At 43.9% G+C, this 24,395-nt stretch overlaps 1 protein-coding gene across 2 annotated transcripts in view; it reads left to right on the top strand.

Annotated features, from left to right (window-relative positions):
* UBA2 (ubiquitin like modifier activating enzyme 2) overlaps positions 1–14,801 on the top strand; it is a 43,522-nt gene extending 28,721 nt beyond the window's left edge. Inside the window, exons 11-15 of one of the 2 annotated variants that reach the window (XM_023229041.2) lie at positions 3,447–3,602; positions 5,141–5,237; positions 8,964–9,069; positions 11,797–11,933; positions 13,949–14,801. In XM_023229041.2, coding sequence (XP_023084809.1) covers positions 3,447–3,602; positions 5,141–5,237; positions 8,964–9,069; positions 11,797–11,933; positions 13,949–14,130 — 678 coding nt within the window. In that variant the 3' untranslated portion in view covers positions 14,131–14,801. The remainder of the gene's footprint in view (positions 1–3,446; positions 3,603–5,140; positions 5,238–8,963; positions 9,070–11,796; positions 11,934–13,948) is intronic. The other variant, XM_023229040.2, reaches the window with a different exon arrangement.
* The last annotated feature ends 9,594 nt before the right edge of the window (positions 14,802–24,395 follow it).

Here is a 24,395-nt window from a genome sequence, read left to right as displayed (position 1 = left end):
TGATCATGTTAACGTCTGAGATCTTTATGGGTGAATCTGCTGTCATTTCTGCTATTTCTCATAGTGCTTTGCTTGTATAGTTCATGATTTTTTTAAAACTGAATGTGTATTAGAATTGTGTCTGGTAATTCTTTAAGAACCCATTGTAGATTTATTTCTTCAAAGAGCATTTCTGGTTATTATATGTGAGTGCTTGAGGCACTGCCAATAGAGGACCACTTTTCAATTCTTAATTTTAGGGTTTTCAATACTTATGTATTCAGACCACAAACCTGAACGAGCCCTGTGTTATTGTCATGAATTATATGGGAAGATACTCCTCCCCCTTCACTAAGCACCAAGTTTAAAATCATTTTTATGGAGAAAGTATTTTTCTCCTCTCCTTTCAGGTCCTTGCTTTGTGTAAGGATCTCCTATTTTAAGAGTTCCTATCTTAGTGGTGGGTGGGGTAGGTGTATCTCTTAAGACTAACACTACTTGGATGTTCTCTTTGGATTCCTTCCTTCGATGTTGTGTCTGCAGACACTTCACTTTCTTACCAGCTCAAAAAGGCTTCCTAGGAAATATTAGCCAATACTTTTACTGTTGTTTAGGTTCTTCTTTTTGTTGAAATAAAATGACCCATTTACCTTCAGAAATTTCAAAAATATCTAGTTTGCAGTGGTACTCTTATTTTGCAGTGTCATTGATAACACACTTTTTTTTTTTTTTTTGAGATGGAGTCTCGCTCTGTTGCCCAGGCTGGCATGCAGTGGCGCGATCTCAGCTCACTGCAACCTCTGCCTCCCAGATTCAAGCGATTCTCCTGCCTCAGTCTCCTGAGTTGCTGGGATTACAGGCGTACGCCACCATGCCTGGCTAATTTTTGTATTTTTAGTAGAGACGGGGTTTCACCATGTTAGTCAGGCTGGTCTCGAACTCCTGACATACTGATCCTTCCACCTCGGCCTCCCAAAAGGCTGAGATTACAGGCATACAGGCGTGAGCCACTGCGCCTGGCTGTTTTTTTTTTTTTTTTTTAAGAGATGGGGTCTTGCTATGTTGTCCAGGTTGGTCCTGAACTCCTGAGCTTAAGCAGTCCTCCCAGCTTGGCCTCCCAAAGTGCTGGGATTATAAGTGTGAGCCACTGCACCTGGCCTGATGCACTCTTTTCCTTCCTTCCTTCCTTCCCTCCTTCCTTCCCTCCTTCCTTCCTTCCTTCCTTCCCTCCCTCCCTCCCGTTTTTTTTTTTGTTTTGTTTTTTGTTTTTTTTTTTGAGACGGAATCTCACTGTCATCCAGGCTGGAGTACAGTGGTGTGATCTTGGCTCACTGCAACCTCCACCTCCTGGGTTCCAGCGATTCTCGTGCCTCAGCCTCCCGAGTAGCTGGGATTACTGGCACATGCCACCACACATGGCTAAGTTTTGTATTTTAAGGAGAGACGGTGTTTCAGCATGTTGCCCAGGTTGTTCTCAAACTCCTAGCCTCAAACGATCCACCCTCCTTAGCCTCCCAAAGTGATGGGATTACAGGTGTGAGCTAGTACGCGCAGCCTCGATGCACTCTTAAAATATTTTATTTTCATGGAATTTCAGTTTGAAGGAACAGAATCAAATTGCCCAGTCTGTCGTTTCTACTTAAACTTTTATTGTATATATTTTTAATTTCTAATAACTTTATTTTTGGGTATCTTTCTTTGAGATGGAGTCTTGCTCTGTCACCCAGGCTGGAGTGCAGTGGCGCAGTCTCAGCTCACTGCAACCTCCACCTCCCAAGTTCAAGCGATTCTCCTGCCTCAGCCTCCCCAGTAGCTTGGACTACAGGCGGGCGCCACCATGCCTGGCTAATTTTTGTAGTTTTAGGAAAGACAGAGTTTTACCATGTTAGCCAGGCTGGTCTCGAACTCCTGACCTTGGGTGATCTGCCCGCATTGGTCTCCCAAAGTGCTAGAATTACAGGCGTGTACAAACTACTGAACTTATTTAAATGTCTGTTATTTCCCATCACATCCTTCTGGTTTCTTTGCCTGCTTAGCTCCATGTCACTCTTGGACTATTAATATTAATATATCTGGCCAGGCACAGTGGCTCACGCCTGTAAGCCCAGCTCTTTGGGAGGCCAAGGTGGGTGGATCACCTGAGGTCGGAAGTTTGAGACCAGCCTGACTAATGTGGAGAAACCCGGTCTCTACTAAAAAAAAAAAAAATATATATATATATATATAAAATTAGCCGGGCATGGTGGCGCAAGTTTGTAATCCCAGCTCCTCGGGAGGCTGAGGCAGGAGAATCACTTTAACTCAGGAGGCGGAAGTTGCAGTGAGCCGAGATCGCACCATTGCACTCCAGCCTGGACAACAAGAGTGAAACTCTGTCTCAAAAAAAAAAGAAAAAGAAAAAATAGTAATATATCTGGATTTCATTAGTTTACATTTGTAAATGAATTCCAGCATGGATTAATGTTAGCCCAGGTATTAATTGTGGTAGCAATTGCTTTTATTATTGTCAGTTTCCCTTAGCACACTTACCTTCCCAGTGAAGCCCAAAATCAAACAAATCTTTCTGCCTCTGTAGCCTGCTCGGCCTGGGCAGTTTGCTTCTAGCCCTTCCACCTACCAGTATTCATTGTAGGAGAAGCTGTTTTACAGAGGAGGGCTTTAGTGTCTCTTGAGGGATTTAGTTCTGTATGCTCGGGGGAATCCATAGAGTACTCCTTTAGAATTCATTCGTCTTAGCAGACTTAACACTACATTGTAGTCACAAGATAAAGGTTCGTGTCTCAACTTCTTGTCTTCTGACATTTGTTGTTTGTGTTGGATCTTGCTAGTGTTTTCCAAACTTTAGTAGTAGCAGGAACTTGGAGCTTTTCTTAATTTCAATCTAATTTTTATATTTGTCTTGGTTCTTAATTTTTTTTGTTTAGTATTAGAGGAATGGTAAATAGGTACATATACTGCCAGAAATACATTATTTTTTTCCCTCATTATATAAATGTTATTATAATCAGAAAATTTGGGAAGGCAGTGACGTTGATTCTAGATATCTGTGAAAGGCATTATTGTTAACTGGAGAAATGAATGTGTTGGTCTTGTCATGAGATTACTTGGTTGATAAGAATAGCCTCAGGGAGGGACACCAGCAGCTGGTACAAGGAAGGCACCACAGATGAGCATGCCTCTGCCCTTACTCTTGCTAAATTAGGTCTCAGAAGAACACGGAGTATTATATAATACAAGGAGATGTCTTTTCAGCAAGGCTAGCAAGCCTAGCCTTTAGCTGATTAGAAAAGAAGGTTGAAAAACCAGACTCCTAAAAAGCTCATGATTTTCCTGATCCATTTTGCCGTCTGGGAGGGAATTTTTAAGTCATTTTTTATTGGATATCTGGTAAACGCAATTTTAGATTGTATGGTGTATAAAATTATAGCACACGTTTCTGATTTCTGCCTGTTATTTCTCCTCCAAAGATTTTTTTGAATAAACAACCAAACCCAAGAAAGAAGCTTCTTGTGCCTTGTGCACTGGATCCTCCCAACCCCAATTGTTACGTATGTGCCAGCAAGCCAGAGGTGACTGTGCGGCTGAATGTCCATAAAGTGACTGTTCTCACCTTACAAGACAAGGTCAGTGCAAGGCCTGGGTCTCTTTTCCTTTTGCTTTTACAGTATTACTGTGATAACAAGTAGACACTAGCTAGTGACTCTGCAAAGGTCCGACTGCAGAGATGTGTTGCTGTGATTTCCTGGGTTATTTTGCCTTCTGGATACCTGCAGGCTTTTCTGTCTGTGGTTCCAGAATAAGTGCCTCACATCCCAGAACAGAGTGGGAGTATTTGACTGGAATCTACAGCACAGTGTTGGCACAGTATCACTGCAAGCAGAGGACTTCTTTGCTCTTTGCTTCCCAGACAGTGGGTAAATTCTGTGTTTTTTGACAAATAACAGGTATCCTTGAATGGTCCTCACTGTCGCAGTGAGCAGATAAGTATTTGCATGCAGTGCAAAGTTTGCATTTCCAGTAGAGCAAAGCCCAAGTTACCAGCTTTGTATTAAAGGGTATAAGTAATTTGCAGAGTTTTGGGTTCTCTGCATGTTGGACAGTGCCCACTCCCAGCAAATTAGGGGGCTTTTGTTATTTCTGAGGTCTGAGTTGAAGCTTGGTGGTGGTACACACTTACCTAATATGACCTGATTCTGGTGTGGTAAGTTAGTCCCTGAGGATGTAGATCATTTGCACACCTGGGTTCACCTCTGGAGCTGAAGTGAGGGAAGAAATGGGGATTTAGGACATGGTCTGGTCCTTAAGTTCCTGTTAAATTGGCTATATTTGTGTATTGGGGAGGTTTTCTTTTTTTATGACCCAAAAGTGTCACTTTCCACTTTGAGATCACTTCCTGTTGTCGTATGGTTGTGACCATCATAATGCTACATATTTATATGCCTCTTGAGAGAGGAGGAAGCGGCCCTTCTCAAATAGCAGTGCTGCCTGATAGGGAATGGCCTTTCTTCCAGAAACTGGTTATGCAGGACGGATTGATTTGAGCTTATGTTTTGGTCAGGGAAGTGGCAGGTACAACAGAGGGTGGTTGCCCCAGTTTCTTTTCTAGAAAATAATTATCTTTGGTATCTCCTGATTCTTGAGCTTAAAGGTAATTCCTCTATTTGTAGGATACTTAGACCTATAGAGAGTTCCTCCTTTTTTCCTTCTTTTTTTAGGAGCTGGTAGGATTTAACAGAATATTATCACTTCTCTAAATGCATGGAATGGGGAGGCTTATCTGAGAGTCAAGTTAATGAGAAATGATTCCATCTATCAAACCCCTGCCATTACAGGGTTGGCACAGAGACTGAAATGAAATATGTCAAGTGTTTGTAGCTCACTACCTAATCTGCAGGGAAAGACAAAGTAGCAATAGCCAGCTAGGAGTTCCTAGTCCCCTGTTGGGATGAAGTTGGATCTGATCTGCATCCGTGGTCAGATGTGGGGATGGAACTCAGGTGAATCGTCACGGCTTTCCTGCTTGCTCTAAGGGATCTTGAAGAGTGACTTGGCCTGTTTCCAATAAATCAAAGGGGAAAGTAAGAGCCTTTATAGAAGTCTAGGATTTCTTATGATCTTTAATTACCTACGTTAATATTTTGAATCCTTTTTTTTTTTGTAGATAGTGAAAGAAAAATTTGCTATGGTAGCACCAGATGTCCAAATTGAAGATGGGAAAGGAACAATCCTAATATCTTCCGAAGAGGGAGAGACGGAAGGTATCATACGTTGCATTTATTCACTCCTCTCATTGAGGAGACTGCTTAAAGGAAAGAGTGCACATTAGTTGATTCATTTACTGTATATGATACTCAGTATTACAGAGAGTGGCAGTGTTTGGTCATGGAGGTGCTCTTTCAAGGTGACATTGCTGGGGGTCATCACACTTCCATGTTTCGGATCTCCATGTCAGACATTTTCAGTGACTGCAGTGCTCTTGTGCACTTCCAAGGAACCTACTTGCCGGTATCATGGATCCTGGGAGCTAACCTTGTGATGAGAAGACTGTTCTGTCTGTCACATCACAGTGGGGAGGGTTCTAAGGCGTTTGGAGATTTTTCTCCAAGAGTGGGCAAGCCTTGGTAGGCTGTTCCTTCTATATAGCAGAAAGATTATTGAAATTCAGTGCCCAGTTTTGGCTTTCTGATCTTTCCTTTCAAAAGTTCAAGCAGGTCATCCCTTTTGCTGATGCATTTGCTATACAAGGTACAATATATTTGATTCTGTTGAAACTTTCATAGTAAGAATTGCATCGTAGTTATTCCTCCTTCAGACTGTACTCGTTGATCCCATACCTCCTCGGTCACTTTTGCAGCTCATTTGTTGAGTTGCTGTTCTTGTTTTTCCATGTCCCAGTTTTTGCCAGTGTACTGTTATTTTCAAAGGTTCTAGGCCCTGTGTTTTCCCTGTATATTGAGTTAATTCATACCTATTTGTCCATTGGTCATTTATTCATACTTTGGGATCCAGATGTTAAGGCTTCTTTAAATGCAGGTTTAGCATCAGGGTTCTTCTTGGTTGTAGTTGCTTGTTGAGAAATTGTTTGGGCTATTAGGTCATGTGTAATTGGAGGCCATGTTTTGGCTGTGTGGTGCTCTATTTTAGGAGTCTACTTGAGTATTCAAGCCTCATTCTAGCCAGCTGACTTTTAAAAAAATGTCTGTGATTATATGCTGTCCCTTAGTTGTAGCCAGCACTTTCAAACGCTAGCTTAAAAATGGAAACTGGGCCGGGCGCGGTGGCTCAAGCCTGTAATCCCAGCACTTTGGGAGGCTGAGACGGGTGGATCACGAGGTCAGGATCTGGCTAACACGGTGAAACCCCGTCTTTACTAAAAAATACAAAAAACTAGCGGGGCGAGGTGGCAGGCGCCTGTAGTCCCAGCTACTTGGGAGGCTGAGGCAGGAGAATGGTGTAAACCCAGGAGGTGGAGCTTGCAGTGAGCTGAGATCCGGCCACTGCACTCCAGCCTGGGCGACAGAGTGAGACTCCGTCTCAGAAAAAAAAAAAAAAAATGGAAACTGGTCAGGAATCTCAGTGGCTTCAGTGTGACCGTTCTGTACAGAAATACATGTGGTTTGGAGGGTGAGACAGCACTTATCAGAATGTGTGTGGAGTCCTGTATGACAGGCATCGTTTTGGGTATTCATAAGTCAAGGATGAATAAGACAACAGACCTTGGCTTAAAGTGCCTTGCAGCCTGGAAGGAGAAGGGAGGTTGTCAACAGCTGAATTCAGCATAGTCCAAGGAAAACTGTAGAAAGAGTGTGTACACAGTACAAATCTAAGGAAAGTATACTCAGCTTTGTGAAAGGGAGGGGGAGTAATAGGACAGGGAGGGCGCTTGGGTCATTTTTTGAAGAAATAGTAGGGACTCACTGGATGAAGAAGAGAGCATTTAGACAGAATGAACATCTGTCTGCAAAGGTGTGAGCTTGTGAAACAACCTAAACTGCCTTGGGAGTGGCCCATTATTTGGTTTCACTGGAAGCTGGGGTGCTGAGGGGTTGGCAGCAGTGATGAGGTTGGAGTCTTTCTTGTCATACGTGCACTGTGTGTCTTCCTCCTCTTCCTTGACCCCTACCCTCCAGAGGAAGAGGCAATATTTCACTGCCACCTGCCACCAGGGTTTAAACAGGGGAGTAGCAGGGAGCTAGTTAGGGAGGAGGGGATTGAGGGATTTTTACTAAGGCAGAGGCAGGTAATAGATTTGAGATTCGCAAAGTCAGAACTTGCAGCCCAGTTGAGGAATAGCCTTACAATGTTAGCAGTGTTGTTAGGTCAGCACAAGACTTCACAGGTGATGCTAAATCACCAAAATAAGAACCCATATTAATTGGTTTTCCTTTTGAATGTGATGGTTCCAAGAGGTTTGCAGTCAGTGGAGATGTGTGAAAGGGCTTGGAGGTGGAAATCTGGGTAAGAATGCCAAGGGCATTCCTGGTAGATAAAAATGGTAAAGCAAGCAACAGATCTGGAAAAGAACTAGGAGAAACCGTTAGTATGTTCTGGGTGTCAGTGTAGGGAAAGCCTTTCTAAGTGTTTTCCTTATAAACGATGAAATAAATGTTAAAAAAAAAAAAAACACAAAAAAGAAGGGGATTGAAAATTGAGGTTATATAGAAAATTGGGCTTGGTGCGGTGGCTCACACCTCTAATCCTAGTACTCTGAGGGGCTGAAGCGGGCAGATCACTTGAGGCCAGGAGTTTGAGACCAGCCTGGCCAACATGGCAAAACCTCATCTCTTGTAAAAATGCAAAAATTAGGCCGGGCGTTGTGGCTGTAATCCCAGCACTTTGGGAGACCGAGGTGGGTGGGTCACCTGAGATCAGGAGTTTGAGACCAGCTTGGCCAATATCGCAAAACCCCGTCTCTACTAACAATACAAAAATTAGCCAGGCATGGTGGTGGGTGCGTGTAATCCCAGCTACTCGGGAGGCTAAGGTGGGAGAATCGCTTGAACCTGGGAGGTGGAGGTTGCAGTGAGCCAAGATGGTGCCACTGCACTCCAGCTTGGGCAACAGAGCGAGACTCTGTCTCAAAAAAAAAAAAAAAAAAAAAATTTAGCTAGGCATGGTGGTGCACACCTTGTAGTCCCAGCTACTCTGGAGGCTGAGGTAGGAAGACCTCTCAAGCCTGGGATGCACTCCAGCTTGCGTAACACAGTGAGACCCTGTCTTAAAAAAAAAATTGATTTGAATGGGGAAAAGTTTTCAGAATTTCTCAGTCTGGTCCCCTTGAAGTAGTTTCGGTAGTTAAGTGTTTTAAGACTGAATTCCCAGTATTTTAATGTTTTAGGGTGCTAGGGCCTCCATAACAAATACCACAGCCCAGGTGGCTTAAACAATACATTCTCACAGTTCTGGAGGCTGGAAGACCAAGATGAAGATGCTGGCAGGTTTGGTTTATTTTAAAGCCTCTCTCCTTTGCTTGCAGATAGCTGCCTTTCTGTTGTGTCACATAGCCTTTCCTCTAGGGGTGCACATCCCTGATGTCTCTGTCCAAATTTCGAGATTGATTAATTGATTAGAGACAGAGTCTTAAAAAAAAAAATTTGTTGCTCTGTTGCCCAGCAGGCTGGAGTGCAGTGGTGCAATCACTGCAACTCTTGGGCTTCAGGAACCAATCCTGCTTTGGCCTCCCAAAGTGCTGAGATTATAGATGTGAGCCACTGTGCCTGCCTTCCTCCTTCTATAAGGACATCAGTCAGATCAGATTACAGCCCACCCTACTGGCCCCATTTAAATTTAATCATTCCTTTAAAAAGTCTTATCTCCAAATACAATCACATTCTGAGATACTAGGGATTAGGGTTTCAAGCTTTGGATTTTGGTGGACAGGACACAATTCAGCCCCATAACAGAGGTTTAGCTTTTTAAAAAATGAACCTGACTGCTCTATGAAGATGTAACTGAAGTATCTAAATTATTTTCACATTTCCTAGCTAATAATCACAAGAAGTTGTCAGAATTTGGAATTAGAAATGGCAGCCGGCTTCAAGCAGATGACTTCCTCCAGGACTATACTTTATTGATCAACATCCTTCATAGGTAAGAGCTACTAATATTTTAATTGTAAGAAATTATTTGAATATATAAACTTTAGAGGAAATGGAGGAAAAGTGTTTTCTTATCCTTAAACCCTGCTGTTCATTTGAAACTGTATCGTATATTTGGTCGAGTTGGTCACTGAGTTCCGTGATGTTTGACCAACAGAAAAATTTGGGGATTCAGAAATTGGCAGGGTGTGGTGGCTCACGCCTGTAATCCCAGCACTTTGGTAGGCTGAGGCAGGTGGATCACCTGAGGTCAGGAGTTCGAGGCCAACGTGGTGAAACCCAATCTCTGCTAAAAATGCGAAAATTAACCAGGCATAGTGGCAGGCACCTGTAGTCCCAGCTACTTGGGAGGCTAAGGTAGGAGAATCCCTTGAACCCGGGAGGTGGAGGTTGCAGTGAACCGGGATTATGCCATTGCACTCCAACCTGGGCAACAGAGTGAGACTCCAACTTAAAAAAAAAAACAAACCCAGAAATAAAAAAAATAAGCAAAAAATGTTTAAGAGTAACTGTTATCAGTGGTGGCTGATCAGGAAGAGCTAGAGTCCAGGTGTTTGAACAGTTTAAACAGAGGCGAATTCATTTTAGTAATTAAACTGGAATAAAATTATTAATTGTTTTTCAAGGTTCTCTAGAAAAAAGAAACATTTCTGCCATAAAACAAATCATTTCGTTTGTGATTTTGTGACAATAGCAAAAGAATATTGGGAATTGTCTGTACTGGCCGGGCACGGTGGCTCACACCTGTAATCCCAGTACTTTGGGAGGTCAAGGTGGGCGGGTCACCTGAGGTCAGGAGTTTGAGACCAGCCTGCCCAAAGGCTGGTGGTGGCGCATGCCTGTAATCCCAAAAACTTAGGAGGCTGAGGCAGGAGAATCACTTGAACCTGGGAGGCAGAGGTTGCAGTGAGCCAAGATTGCGCCATTGCACTCCAGGCTGGGTGACAAGAGCAAAACTCCATCTCAGAAAAAAAAAAAAGAATTGTACAGATTCCTGAGTCTATAACACAGTTAAGATACACATGGTATCTTACCATGTCTGCTTATATATTCACGTGTTGACCAGGTTGAATTTTTGTTCATGCTCATTGACGTGGTGGAACTGCGCCTGACTTGGGGTTTTTGGGTAACATCTAACAAACAAAGGGTTTAGTGGTGCTGCCACCTGCGTCCAGTTATTTTGTCAGTATTTTCATGAGTATACAAACATGCATAGTGTTTGTGTGGCTATTTGGAGAGAACTGCATTTCATACTTTGTTTATAAAAAGCATAAAATGACAGGAAGGGGCCAGGTGTGATGGCTCATGTCTGTGATCCCAGCACTTTGGGAGGCTGAAGTGGTGGATCACGAGGTCAGGAGTTTGAGACCATCCTGAACAACATGGTGAAACCCCGTCTCTACTAAAAATACAAAAATTAGCTGGGTGTGGTGGCGTGTGCCTGTAATCCCAGCTACTCAGGAGGCTGAGGCAGGAGAATCGTTTGAACCTGGGAGCCGAGGTTGCAGCGAGCCAAGATTGTGCCATTGCACTCCAGCCTGGGCGACAGAGCGAGACTCCGTCTCAAAAAAAAAAAAAAATGACAGGAAGGACTGAATGAGAGTTATTAGTAAGTAGTGTATTTCACAGTTATATAATGGAATCAAAGTGGTCCTGCTTCAGTTGGACACTAGTTAGATGTAAGTGGCATGCTTGTTTTCAGTTGTGAAAGAAAAGACAGTGGAAGGACATGTACAATAAAGTGGAAATACCACATGGTATCTAAAAGAGGAGGTATAATTAGGGCTTTTAATCATATTTTTTAGCTCTCTGGGAACAGAACCCCACCCCTTAAAACATGTATGTCTTTTGTTTGACTTACATGTTTTTGATGTTTTTGGGAGTTCATGTACAGAAGCATGATGTAGCTTGTAAAGATGGGGGGACCCAGAAATCATGTAGTTCTGCCCATAAAACACCACATTACTATAGTTAAGATCATATTGTAGGCCAGGCGTGGCAGCTCACACCTGTAATCCCAGCACTTTGGGAGTCTGAGGTGGATCATGGGCTCAGGGGTTCAAGACCAGCCTAGCCAATATGGTGAAACCCTGTCTCTACTAAAAATACAAAAAAAATTAGCCAGGCATGGTGGCTTGCCTATAGTCCCAGCTGCTCGGGAGGCTGAGGCAGAAGAATAGCTTCAACCTGGGAGGCAGAGGTTGCAGTGAGCCAAGATCACGCTACTGCACTCCATAGTGGCTGAAGAAATAATGTCTAAGAGTAACTACTTGAGGCCACTGAGTTTTGGACTCAGTTTTCTGCTTTGGCAATAAAAGTTAATTTACTGTTTTAAAGAAACAAAAAACCAAAACCTTGCCCTGATTTGAAAGTGCATGTAGATTATCACAGAAATTTGTTGTGTACCATCTTTTTTATTGTAAGTTTAGCTCTTTGAAAATTAGAATCCAAGGTGGGTATGGTTGGCTCACGCCTGTAATCCCAGCACTTTAGGAGACCAAGGTGGGAGGATGGCTTGAGCCCAGGATTTCAAGACCAGCCTGGGCAACATTACGAGACCCTATCTCTTAATTTTTTTTTTTTAAAAAATTAAAAAAAAAAATTAGAATCCACATATTTGGTGTGTACATAGTGTATGCTTTGAGGAACAACAGGATTTCTCTGATGCTCCTTTGCTTTGTAAATAGTCATAGCAGTGACCTGTGTGATTCTCCTACAGTGAAGACCTAGGAAAGGATGTTGAATTTGAGGTTGTTGGTGATGCCCTGGAAAAAGTGGGACCCAAACAAGCTGAAGATGCTGCCAAAAGTATAACCAATGGCAGTGATGATGGAGCTCAGCCCTCTACCTCCACAGGTAAGTACGGCCCCAGCCAGCAGGTTGTTAAACACCCACCAAGCAAGAGTAAAAGCAAACTGATTGTTTAGGAACATTGACCATAAATCCATAAAACTACTAGAGGTGTGTATTGGTTTGGTATTGATTGTTGTAATGGAGCTCTGAATTTATGAACCATGAAGACATTTAAGGGCTGGGTGTGGTGGCTCACACCTGTAATCCCAGCGCTTTGAGAGGCCAAGATGGGGGTATTACTTGAGGCCAGGAGTTGGAGAACAGCCTGGGCAACACAGTGAGACCCTCGTCTGTACAAAAAAAAAAAAAAAATTAGCCAGGCATGGTAGCGCGTACCTGTAGTTTCAGCGACTCAGGAGGCTAAAGTGGTTCACTTGAACCCAGGAGTTCAACACTGCAGTGAGCCATGATCGCACCACTGCACTCCAGACTGGGCAACAGCAAGACCATGTCTCAAAAAAAAAAAAAAAAAGTCACTTAAGGCGGGGCACGGTGGCTCATGCCTGTAATCCCAACACTTTGGGAGGCCAAGGTGGGCAGATTGCCTGAGCCCAGGAGTTCGACACCAACCTGGGCAACACGGTGAAACCCCGTCTGTACCAAAAATACAAAAAATTAGCCAGGCATGGCAGCATACTCTTGTAGCCCCAGCTACTCGGGAGGCTGAGGCAGGAGAATCACTGGAACCCAGTAGGCGGAGGTTGCAGTGAGCTGGGATTGCGCCACTACACTCCGGCCTGGTTTACAGAGTGAGACTCCATCTCAAAACAAACAGTCATTTAAGACTGGGGGAAATTCTTACAGAAAATAGGAACACTTTGTTATTTTTTGTTAGTTAATTTTTACAGTTTGAAATGATAGTTCACTAGTGTGCAGTCAGCCTATATAGTAGCAGTTTGGGGTTTTGTATGCTTGTTTTATTTAGGAGCAATAAATCCATGCATCTGACTATTTTGAGTGAACAGGTGCTTGGTAAGTATGGAATTTAGGCATGTTAGAGTTTCCTCGTCACCAATATGCCTTGGGTATAGTCCTTTCCCCTGGATTTCCAGTGCTGGTGCTTGGTATTTTTCCAAATAACTGATTCTTTACTGTGTTCTGATTTGAATATTTACTCCACTCCCTCTCTTCCTTTAGTTAGGAAACTTAAAGGTTACCAAATTTTTACTTGTTTTCATTTCTTTGACCCTGTCTGTGGCATTCTTTGGAATATGTTTACTCTTGGCTCTAATGTTCTCTTGAGATTTTTGGAGATGAACATTCAGATTATGGCCTGGGTCATTGGTTCATAACCTGTTTTTTTCCCCCTCACTGAAATTAGAAAGGTCCATCATCCTCCTTTGAGGAAGAGACTATATGGTAGATTTTCCAGAATCATAATTTGAAATGTACATTTATTGATCCTCTACTGTGGGTAGGTTTCCAGGGTTACAGCCATGAGTAAGGTAGGTATTCTGCCTTTGATTTTGTTGGACGAGGAGATAAAACCACCTTTAGTATCATTTCTGCCTTGGGGATGGTTCCTGGCTTCATCCTCTGCTACTGTGTAAGCTTGGGAAGTCATTCACTGAGTTTCCTTTCCTGGAAAGCGGATAATCGTGTGATCTTCTTTATAGGGTTGTGATGATTAAATGAGTTGTCATATGCACAGTGCTCAGAACAGTTCCTGGCACATTGTAAGTGCTGTATTGTTGTTACCACTACTACCATTATTAGAATATGTTCCCTCTGCCCTTCTATTGGAGAAGGTAGAGGTAGAATCAAGGATGTGTAATGAGTCCTTTGAGTTACATAATGTTTGTCACAATTTTTTGTTTTGATTAGAAAATAAATAGGTGCTTGTTATATAAAAGATTTAAAACAGTATGGAAATACATAATGTGTAAAGTGAAAATGCAGCCATTCTTAAGTTTGGTGTATATTAGAAGAGTCAGCTTTCAATTATAGAAAATACTGCTGAGCACACGCTTTTACCCCCCACGCTTTTACCCATTTTTTTTCCTTTTTTCTGAAATAAGCTCAAGACCAAGATGACGTTCTCATAGTTGATTCGGATGAAGAAGATTCTTCAAATAATGCTGACGTCAGTGAAGAAGAGAGAAGCCGCAAGAGGAAATTAGATGAGAAAGAGAATCTCAGTGCAAAGAGGTCACGTATAGAACAGAAGGAAGAGCTTGATGATGTCATAGCATTAGATTGAACAGAAATGCCTCTAAACAGAACCCTCTTACTGTTTAGTTTATCTGGGCAGAACCAGATTGTTACGTCCTTTGTTCCAAAGGGAAAAAAATTGACACCAGTGACTTGAAAATTATTCTGCTCCCTTTGAAAGCATTCATTTTGCTAGAACTGTTAGACACATTGCAGTATGCTGTATTGAAAGTAGGAATATAGTTTTAAAAACCCTTTGAACAAAGTGTATGCATAACCAGTCATGAGATAAAACAACACAATGCATGTTGCCTTTTTAATGTAAATACCCTTAGGTATCATTAATAGTTTCAAAATATTGTGGTTTAGTAAAGTTGATACCTGGTTATAAATATTATGCCTTTATTTTTGGCTAGAAGAAGAATTATTTTTAGCCTAGATCTAATCATTTTCATACTCTTAACTGATTGAAACAGATTCAAAGAAGTATCAAGTGCTATGCATTGAAACTTGTTTTTAAATGTTAAATGGCACTATGTATATTAATGTAAAACAATGTTAATTTACTCAAGTTTTCAGTTTGTACTGCCTGGTATGTCTGTGTAAGAAGCCAGTTTTTGTGTATTGTTACAGTTTCAGGTTATTTATATTCGATGTTTTGTAAAACTCAAATAACGACTATACTTATGGACCAAATAAATGGCATCTGCATTCTTGCTACACATGCCTGCACGGTTTCTGTTTCTGCTGCCTTATATCTACTGCAGGAATGCCAAATTCTTTCCATTAAAAAAAGAACTTGGCCAGGCACAGTGGCTCACGCTTGTAATCCCAGCACTTTGGAAGGCTGAGGCAGGTGGATCACCTGAGGTCAGTAGTTCAAGACCAACCTGGCCAACATGGTGAAACCCCATCTCTACTTTAAAAAAAATTAGCCGGGTGTAGTGGCAGGCACCTGTAATTCCAGCTACTCAGGAGGCTGAGGCAGGAGAATTGCTTGAACCCGGGAGGCAGAGGTTACAGTGAACCAAGATTGTGCCATTGCACTCCAGCCTGGGCGATGAGCGAAACTCCATCTCAAAAAAGGTTCAGATCACTGTTTGTCATAGATGAGTACTTTCTTTTCTTTTTTCTTGGAGACTTCACAGGTAGGAAGAGTACTTTCTAAAATAAAGCTCTTCCTGCATGTGGTGGTGGTGCACATAGGTGTTCCAGCTACTCAGGAGGCTGAGGCAGGAGGATGGCTTGAGCACAGAAGTTCAAGGCCAGCCTGGGTAACATACCAAGAGCCTGTCTCCAAAAAATAAGTAAATAAAAGAAAGCTGCTAATGGCAGTGGGTGTATTTTTTTTTTTTTGAGACAGAGTCTCCCTCTGTGGCCCAGGCTGGAGTGTAGTGGCGCAGTCTCAGCTCACTGCAAGCTCCGCCTCCCAGGTTCATGCCATTCTCCTGCCTCAGCCTCCTGAGTAGCTGGGACTACAGGCGCCCGTCACCACGCCCAGCTATTTTTTTTGTATTTTTAGTAGAGACAGGGTTTCACCATGTTAGCCAGGATGGTCTCGATCTCCTGACCTTGTGATCCTCCCGCCTTGGCCTCCCAAAGTGTTGGGATTACAGGTGTGAGCCACCGCGCCCTGCATCGGCTGTGGGTTTTTTGTTTGTTTTTGATGTGAAGCCTCTCACTTTCGCCTGGCTGGAGTGCAATGACGCAATCCCGGCTCACTGCAACCTCTTCCTCCCGGTTTCAACCTCTGCCTCCCCCGTAGCTGGGATTACAGGCTCCCACCACAATGCTCAGCTAATTTTTTGTATTTTTAGTAGAGATGGGGTTTCACTATGTTGGCCAGGCTGGTCTCGAACTCCTGAACTCGTGATCTGCCTGCCTCTCAGCCTCCCAAAGTGCTGGGATTACGGGCGTGAGCCATTGTGCCTGGCCTAATGGCAGTATTTTTTAAATTTGGATTGTCGGCAGTTGGCCTGTGTTGAGAAAGTATGTGACTTTTTCCCAAGCCTGGTAAGTTGGAGCCTTGGATTTGAGATGCTGGAGAGGGAGTCCTTACTCCTTTCTGCAGTGTTTGTCTGCGTCGTCCCCTAAGTCCATTTTGAATGTATCATCCCCAACCCAACTCCAGCCTACAGATAGTGCCAGACTGGCAGTAGGTAGAGTAGCACTGTCTTTCTGGTCCTGGACCTCAGAGGGCTTTGCCTCTTAGGGTACTCGTATCACTCAGAGATGTGCCTTGGGTTTTCAGAGAACAGAAACCCATTAAGCTGTTCCCCCTATTGTATTCATCTGCACTTTGTGTTTCTGGCAATATTTCTTTTATATTTCAACTAAATTTTAAATTTCTAATTCATATATTGTTCTACTTTGTGTAATTCTTACTGTACCATTCAGCTTATTAACCATTACTCCTTGTTTTCCACCATTTGTAAATTCAGCATGTAATCAGAGCTTTCAGAAAAGCCGTGTTGAACACGGTGTGGTGGCTTATACCCATAAGCCTAGCACTTTGAGAGGCTGAGGCAGGAGGATTGCTTGAGCCCAGGAGTTTGTGGAGACAGCCTAGCAATGTGGCAAAACCTCATCTCTACAAAAAATACAAAATTTAGCTGAGCGTGGTGGCATTTGCCTATGGCCCCAGCTACTCAGGAGGCTGATGGAGGAGGATCACTTGAGCCTGGGAGGCGGGTTTTGCAGTGAGCCAAGATTGTGCCACTGTACTTCAGCCTGGGTGACAGAATGAGACCCTGTCTCTGAAAAGAAAAAAGAAAAACAATATTGACTAAGACTCAGCCTTCTGGAGCTCCAGAGTGGAGTGACTTCACCTGTGAGCTTCATCTGCCTTTAGGTTTTTAGAAGGTGTTTAAATTTTCCTCCAGAAAATAGTTTGAAACTTCACTATGTAATATAAAATGAAATATCTTAGGATGCCATCTCACTTTTGAAACTTTTTATTCTGAAAAGCTCTCTAGAAATTAGCATTTTGAAATTCTGTCCATTCTTTACACATCATCCTGCCTGCCTTTATTTTTGCAATGGTGCTGTCACAGGTCACTGCAGCCTTGACCTCCTGGGTTCAAGCAGTTGTCCCGCCGCAGCTTCTTAAGTCCCTGGAACTACAGGAGCTCACCACCATGCACAGCTAATTTTTAAAACTATTTTTGTGGAGACAGGGTCTCATGTTGCCCAGCTTGTCTCCAACTCCTGGCCTCAAGTGATCCTCCCACCTTGGCTTTGCCAAGTACTGGGATTACAGGCCCTGAGCCGTATGCCCTGTCCCCACCCTGCCTTGTAGACACAATTATCAACAATGTGTTTCTGGTATTTTGTGTATGTTCTTTTGTTCTTTCCCATTTGAATGTATATGATGATACGTGCCAGTTAGTTCTGCGGAGGTGTTTCTAATCTGGCAGACCAGTGGTTTTCATCTTTGCATTAACTATTACTACCTTTTTCAGCAGGTTTGTTAGGAAGACAGGTCTGACTACTAGTTGCAGGGATCCTGTACAACTAGACAGTGAACCAAAGCCTATCCAAGCTTCTCCCAGGTTCCTAGAGGGTGGAGACACTTGAGATCTTGTGTTGTATTCATGGTTTTTCCATGTAAATTGTCTCACCAGCTGGGAGTAGGGCTTGCAAAGGGAATTTCCTCAACAGCTTCTTTTCACCTCCAGCCTGAAATACGGTGTTGACAAACCATCTTCCAGCCTCACTGGGAACAGTGTGGTGACAAGATTACCTGGGGAATCCATTGTCCTAAAGACTACTGGCTACTCAGCATGAGCCATGAGAGGTTCCAACATTTTCACATAGAGCCCAACCTATTAATGAGGTAACTGATCAGGCAAAGATCATTGGATGCCAAAACCTTTCAGGCAAAAGGCTGCTGAGGAACAGAATTTTAGCACAATGCTCAAATGTTGCTTCACAGGTCACTTGCAAAAGGAAAACATTAGTCTTTATTTATTTTAGGGACGGGGTCTTGCTGTATCTCACAGGCTGGAGTGCAGTGATGTGATCACAGTTCACTGCAGCCTCGACTTCTCAGGCTCAAGTGATCTTCCCACCTCACCCACCCCCCCAGTGGCTGGGACTACCAGTGTGAGCCACCATGCCTGGCTAATTTGGAAAACACCAATCTTCACAATGGACAGATCTGACTGCTGCCAGTATAATCAAGTGATCAAACCTAGTATCACTTATGGGGTAGCTTGATGTTACTGTGCTTCCTAAGATGATATCAAGAATACAGCAGTATCTCACCAAGAAATTGTTGACTGGAATCTAACCAAGCATCTAGACCTCCAGCTGACAGGAAATGGAGAGGGGGTAGAGGAACAAGTTAACATTCAGAAACAAATCAGGTGAGCAGAATATGTGTGATATTCCACAACTGCCAGGGCTCTTCGGTAAGTCATTGTCATTTCAAAAAAGGAAGGAGTAGGTATTCTGGGTTAAAAGGCATTTAAGAGAGAACCCAATACAATGTATGAATCATTTTTTTGCATCCTAGTTCAACAAAATAAATGATTATAACAATTCTTGTGACATTTCAAATTGGAAATTTGAAAATGGAATGAATATAGGTAATATAGAATTGTTTTCTTCAGTACGATAACGTGACTGTAATTATGTTCTTCTTTTTAGTGTATTATGGGCAAAGCTTCAATACTAGCAACTTTTTTTTTTTGAGGTGGACTCGCTGTGGTGCCCAGTCTGGAGTAGAGTGGTATAATCATAGCTCAGTGCAGCCTCAAACTCCTGGGCTCATGCGATCTTCCTCTTAGCCTCCCACGTAGCTGGGACTGCAGGTGTTATGCCACCACGCCTGGCTAATTTTTTCAATTTGTTGTAGAGGGGGTTTTGCTGTGTTGCCCAGGCTGGTCTCAAAAGTCCTGGGCTCAAGCGATCTTCCCTCCTTGGCCTCCCCCAAAGTGCTGGGATTACAGTTGAGAGCCACTGCACCTGGCTCAAACTATATGGAGAGGAAAATAGCAAAATTAACATTTATTGAACCTAGGTACTGTGTGTGTGTGTGTGTGTGTGTGTGTGTTTCATTGTACCATTCAGCTTTGAAAACTTTCATAATAAAAGTGAATATATACATACACACAAATACCTATATACATACACAGTCTATTTTCCTTTTGTGCTTGTTTGACTTTTCCAAGTTTTATATTGAGTATGTCCTATGATTAAAGTCAGAAAGGCAATAAAGGTTATTAAACATATAAGGTGGAAAGAGAAAGTGCTAGTGGGATTCCGGGTTCAACACTGTTGAAGTCAGCTTTACCCATCCTTCTTGTTGCTAGGCTGTGACTTAGGAAGGATTCTCTTTCATTTGAGCCTCCAGAGAACTAAGCCAGGTGGTTCCCACTAGATGAATGGCCCACTCAGAGGCTGCCAGAGAGCATTTGGTTGATAATAGATGTTCCTGAAAATTGTCCATCAGTGGCATACATGTCTGACGTGGACTTGGCCAACGCCCAAGGAACATGGGCAAATGTAAGCCATTTACCAGCCTTTTGTAATATACAAAAAACAAAAATGTGGGCCAGGTGAGGTGGCCCATATCTGTAATCTCAGCACTTCGGGAGGCCGAGGCAGATAGACACTTATGGCCAGGAGTTCGAGACCAGCCTGGCCAACATGGTGAAACCCCATCTAAATTAGCTGGGCGTGGTGGTGCACACCTGTAATCCCAGCTACTTGGGAGGCTGAGGCATGCGAGTTGCTTGAACCCGGGAGGCAGAAGTTGCAGTGAGCTGAGATGGTGTCATTACGCCCCAGTCTGGGTGACAGAGTGAGACTGTCTCAAAAAAAAAATACATGAATAAATAAATAAGCAATAAAAATGTCAAAAGAAAACCCAAAAAGATCAGAGAAGAAAAAATGTCAGCAGATGTTTCTAGTCATTGTGACCTGTAGAGGTAAGGAGGACCTCCCGTTTCTTTGCGTTTTACAGCAGTATTCCTGAGGTCCATTGACCGTTTTGAGGGAGGATATATTTAGAGTAGTATTTTTATTTCACACTGGGAACACATTATTTGCATTCTGCTCATAGAAGGAACATTTTCTTTTTCCTGCATCCAATTCAAAACACATTCCACCCAAAAGCTTATTTGAGAAATTTTAGAAACTCAAACTAAAAAAATAAAAAATCAGCAGTTGAAACACAGGGCTACAACACCACTGTGTAGTTTGGCCATGTTTTGAAGACAATTATCTCCTGGTAAAGTAACATTTTAGGAAGTTTTGCTAAATGTCTCTGACTCATGCCGGTTTAAAAAATTTTAAGTCTAGCAACAAGTGATGACTCACAGATCGGGGAAGATTCTGAACAAAAGCTTTACCAGAACGTACAGCGTCTGAGAAGGTCCTCAGCTTTTGCACTTTAGAACTTTAGAATCTTTCTTTTTTTTTTTTTTGAGGCGGAGTCTCGCTCTGTCGCCCGGACTGGAGTGCAGTGGCCGGATCTCAGCTCACTGCAAGCTCTGCCTCCCGGGTTTACGCCATTCTCCTGCCTCAGCCTCCGGAGTAGCTGGGACTACAGGCGCCCGCCACCTCGCCCGGCTAGTTTTTGTATTTTTAGTAGAGACGGGGTTTCACCGTGTTAGCCAGGATGATCTCGATCTCCTGACCTCGTGATCCGCCCGTCTCGGCCTCCCAAAGTGCTGGGATTACAGGCTTGAGCCACCGCGCCCGGCCCCCACTTTAGAATCTCTCAATGGTTTGCTCTGATTCGTAGATCAATCTCAGGAAATTTAGGCACTGTGCACACAATGTCATTCAGCCATTCTGTCAACACGAATTGCATCCCTGCCCTGTGAAGTGCTGCACTCGGTGGAAAATGTTACCACTGTTGCCAGCCTGGGTAGAAACCTTTGAAAGCACAATGAACTAAGGACTGGTGTGCATGAAAACCCAACTCCTCATGTCATTTTGACAGCAGTAGGTGGTGAGTTAGGGATCTGAGTACCCGTACACCCTGTGTGCTGCTACACTGACAGGCAGATGTCCCAGTTGGTTACAGCAGCAGCTTCTAGGAGGTTTGGAAGTCATAAACACCAACCTCATACTGAAAAGCCTAATGCCAGGTTGGGCATGGTGGTTCATGCCTGTAGTCCTAGCACCTTGGGAGGCTGAGGCAGGAGGATCATCGGAGCCCAGGAGTTCAAGAACAGCCTGGGCAACATAGGGAGACCCTATCACTACAAAAGATAAAAAATTAGCCAGGCATGGTGGCATGTGTCTGTGGTCCCAGCTACTTGACAGGCTCAGGTGGGAGGATCACTTGAGCCAAGAAGTTGAGGCTGAGGTATGATCACAGCACTGCAGCCTGGCCAAGAGAGTGAGACCCTGTTTCAAAAAATAATACCAAAAGCTAATAGGTCCTTCCCATTGAGCTGTAGATTGGCTGGGGTTTTTACCATGGTACAAAGTTTGGGCAGAAATTCTCATTCCTGTGTGCATGGTAAGGTTTCCAGACAAGAAAAGAGGGCCTCTGCCAGATGCAGTGGTTTGCACCTGTAATCCCAGCACTTGGGGAGGTCAAGGCAGGAGGATTGCTTGATTCCAGGAATTTGGGCAACATGGTGAAACCTCACCTCTACAAAAAAAAAAAAAAAAATAGTTTGGCATGGTGGCATGCGCCTGTAGTTCCAGCTAACCTGGAGGCTGAGGTGGGAGGCTCACTGGAGACCAGGAGGTCGAAGCTGCAGTGAGCTGAGCCATGATCGCATCGCTGCACTCCAGCCTGGATGACAGAGTGGGACCATGTTACAGACACACACACACACACACACACACCACCACCACAATAACAAACAAAAACCCCCATGGAAACATGAAGGAAGCAAGCTGCAAGTATCATGTCTTAGGCCTCTTAGATTAGGGAACCAATCTATCCATGGTTTCAGTGGTCAATGCTTTGAATCTTCTTGCGTCCTCAGAGAGGCCTAAAGGGGATAACAGGACCAGGAGAGATTGAATCTGGTAGAAAGAGTGGGGCCTCAGAGAAGAAGGGATGAAAAAATCCCCTTGGGTGCCCAGCCTGATACTACAGTTTTTAGTATGAGGTTGGTTTCTATGACTCTTAGAGCTCCTGGAAGCTGCCTCTCAGCGTAGCAGCACACGGGGTGGGTGCTCAGAGAAGAGGGGATGGAAAAAGCCCTCCCAGTGGATAGGATAGAACATGCACCTTGAATCTGGTGCTGTGTGTGGGAGGAGTGGCCCCCAGGAGCTGAGCTGGAAAGTATGTGTGCTTCGGGTGAGAGACTGGTGCTGGAAATTAGACAAGGGTAAAAACTGTCATAGGCTAACGAGAAAGAAGTGTGGGTCCCAGAAACTTCATGTGGAGTTTGGCTGCCATCCCCCTTCCCTTATAACCCGTTATCCAGTCATAGCTGATTGACAAGTGGCCCAGGACTCCATGGGAAAACCGCTGAATTCTGTCAATACCTGGGGTCCATACAGTACAGACAATTAAGGAGGTCTGATGGAAGCTACATTACGAGGAGGGGCATGGGGGGCTCCTTAAAAAATCACCATGGTAGGCCAGGCAGGGTGGCTAACGCCTGTAATCCCAGCACTCTGGGAGGCCAAGGTGGGTGGATCACCTGAGGTCAGGAGTTCGAGATCAGCCTGGCCAACATGGTGAAACCCCATCTCTACTAAAAAACAACAACAATAATAACAAAAATATATATACACACACAAGTTAGCCAGGTGTCATGGTGGATGCCTGTAATTCCAGCTACTTGGGAGGCTGAGATACACACACACACACACACACACACACACACACATACACACACAAGTTAGCCAAGTGTCATGGTGGATGCCTGTAATTCCAGCTACTTGGGAGGCTGAGGCAGGAGAATTGCTTGAATCCGGGAGGCGGAGGTTGCGGTAGTTGTGTAGCCTCCTGCGGAGGTTGCAGTGGTGAGCTGAGATCATGCCACTGCACTCCAGCCTGGGCAACAAGAGTGAAACTCTGTCTCAAAAAAAAAAAAAGAAAAAAGAAAAAATCACCATGGTGTGGACAGAGTCCGGGTAGGGTCAGCTCCTGGGTTCCGGGAAGATGATGATGGTGGTTCAGGACATGGTGCAAGACTAGATTGAACATGTCCTGTTCCGGCCTCCAAGTGTGTCTCTGCTTAAACAAAGGGAAGACCAGTTAACTTGAGAGGATGATAAACTAGAAGCCACAGTGTAGTGAAACCCCTCCTTTGGAACAGTGGGACTCAGGCAGTGGTGTGTGGAGCCGGCTTATCCCAGCTTGCAAGAACTGGTTATACTTGGCCGGGCGCGGTGGCTCAAGCCTGTAATCCCAGCACTTTGGGAGGCCGAGACGGGCGGATCACGAGGTCAGGAGATCGAGACCATCCTGGCTAATACGGTGAAACCTCGTCTCTACTAAAAAATACAAAAAAACTAGCCGGGCGAGGTGGCGGGCGCCTGTAGTCCCAGCTACTCGGGAGGCTGAGGCAGGAGAATGGCGTAAACCCGGGCAGCGGAGCTTGCAGTGAGCTGAGATCTGGCCACTGCACTCCAGCCTGGGTGACAGAGCGAGACTCCATCTCAAAAAAAAAAAAAAAAAAGAACTGGTTATACCCATTTATTTCCAGCTCAGTTAGTGGCCCCATATTTATAGCTTGAAATTGGCCATGCTGGGAGTATTTACACCATGGTAATTGGCAAATGCTACACATCAGGGCTCTTGATTTATACAAATTCCTCCCCAGAGAACTGGTTAGACATTTACCAGCACACCACTGGACTCAGGAGGAAAATGCCCAGAGAGAGGTGAACACAAAGAACATTGCTGCAACAGGGGAGGACAGAGGGGGCATCAGTGGGGGCTGGACATCGAGTCCATGGACAGTGCTTTAAATCCCTTGAGAGAGCCCCATCCCCTTCCTTCTCCCAGACTGTGCATCTCAGTCAGAAGGAGCCAGTCTGTTGAGATTACTCAATACCTATAGATTGAGGAGACAGAAGATGGGGTCGGGGACATTTAGGTAATGTAGACATGAGATCCCACAATTCTGCAGACTACTTCAAATTCACCTAACATCGCAATAGTCTGATTCCCAAGTCATTCATTAAATCTTCTGAATATAACTAACTGCTTAATATATTTCCCACTTCAAGGAAGTACTTAAACTATTCTAATGGTGAATATAGAACATTTTAGGTTGTTTCTGGGTTTTGTTGTTGTCATTTATTACTAGTGGAGCAAGTAACAGGTTTTAGCTGACCCTGGATGTGAATAGTTTAAATCTTGAAAGCTCTAAGTGGGCAGGTGGG

This window comes from Piliocolobus tephrosceles, chromosome 21 (genome assembly GCF_002776525.5).
Source record: "Piliocolobus tephrosceles isolate RC106 chromosome 21, ASM277652v3, whole genome shotgun sequence".
NCBI classification, from domain to species: Eukaryota; Metazoa; Chordata; class Mammalia; order Primates; family Cercopithecidae; genus Piliocolobus; species Piliocolobus tephrosceles.
The sequence above is the reverse complement of the archived record's forward strand: the minus strand, read 5'-3'. Positions and strand labels throughout refer to the sequence as shown.